The sequence below is a fragment of the Aplysia californica genome, unplaced genomic scaffold, assembly GCF_000002075.1.
Source record: "Aplysia californica isolate F4 #8 unplaced genomic scaffold, AplCal3.0 scaffold00243, whole genome shotgun sequence".
NCBI lineage: Eukaryota > Metazoa > Mollusca > Gastropoda > Aplysiida > Aplysiidae > Aplysia > Aplysia californica.
In genome coordinates this window covers 543,777-545,141 of record NW_004797513.1, presented here as the reverse complement: position 1 = coordinate 545,141, position 1,365 = coordinate 543,777, and the positions used below count along the sequence as shown (strand labels likewise).

Genomic DNA, 1,365 nt, shown 5'->3' with positions numbered 1-1,365 from the left:
TTATCATATTTATTATTATTATTATTATTATTACTATTATTCTACCCAAACTAAATGATCAACAAGAGGAGGTAAAAGTTATATATAGAAGTAAAGATATCCCAGAGAAAAGCAGCCAAAATGAAAAGACGGCACACTCAAGCCAACACCTGTACCAGACACATGTTTCTACAACAATAACAACAACAAAAACAACAGCAACAACAATAATAACAACAACACACAACAACATCACCTTGTTGCTACACAGCGGGAGTTTCCCGCCTAAATCTGTGGGTAAAAAATCTGGACTGATGACGTCATGTAGTTTGTTCAGTTTGTCCCCGTGCATGGTGATCTGAAAACAGACGAGGCAAGACCTAATTTGGTCGCTTTTGAGGACAAGCGGCTAACCCAGATTTCGGGGTTTCCAGAAATCTTGACCTACACCGAAAGTGGGCATTGCCCTACCTATAGGAGAACTTTGGTTTCATTGGTGTGTATATTTGTTTGGTTATAGAGAAAACTTTCCTCGTCTTTTAAAGAAACTAAACAAGGAGCAAAAACTTTATACCTTCGATTTACTCAAAACACCACTTTTTTCTGGATAGCCCCCTTGTGCTTAAAAGCGACCAATTTTGTACTGGCTCAGAGGCAGTGCAATTTTTTACATTAGAAACCCATGCACAAGTGGGTATTAACATCTCGAATTCTTATGCACAGTAGAATTGCAATTGTAAATGGACTAATTCATCAATGTCATGCTCATAACTATGCCTGAAGTACAACAGGGAACTGCTGCTCCTTTTTATTTCCTAATCCTTACTACCGTCATTTTCCTCTACTTTTTTGTATGTTTGTCACTCTCTTGTGACCCGCTATTTCCGGGGTGCCTTGATAATCGAAGCAGACTTTATGCTGTTGAGGCTAGAGAGGTGAGCAGAGTAAGTCTGATTCCCTGTAAGGACTTCTCTGTTGACATCCGCCCCTTGGCGCTCATATGACCTTATGCAGTTGCGAGCGCCGCAAAACCTCTACTAATACAAAAACAAGATGTGAGAGAGAATGGAACCCCTACCCTCTTCAACAGTTTGTCCTTCATGAACTGTTTGATCAGCGCGAAAAAAGCGGCGAAGTACCCAGGCTCGTCGGTGAAATCAACTCTCTTCAGGCGGATGGGGATAGCCTCCTGGGAGGAGTGCAAAGTACAAAAATACATACACGCTTTTACAGCGGAATAAACTGAGATAATAGAAACTTGTCTTAATCTTGTGTCAGTTTTCAGAAGACACGGTTTTTGCTTGATTACTTAACTGCAGCTTGAATAATAATAAAATAATAATAGTAATAATAAAAATATTAATAATAATAATCATCATCATCATC

The 1,365-nt window shown here is 39.2% G+C and overlaps 1 protein-coding gene across 1 annotated transcript in view; it reads right to left on the bottom strand.

Annotated features, from left to right (window-relative positions):
• Positions 1 to 1,365, bottom strand: part of LOC106012016 (alpha-tocopherol transfer protein-like) — a gene marked incomplete in the record, with an annotated part of 10,886 nt that overhangs the window by 1,266 nt on the left and 8,255 nt on the right. The window contains 2 exon segments of the mRNA XM_013083594.2: positions 236 to 337; positions 1,058 to 1,168. Of these exon segments, the coding sequence (XP_012939048.2) occupies positions 236 to 337; positions 1,058 to 1,168 (213 nt within the window).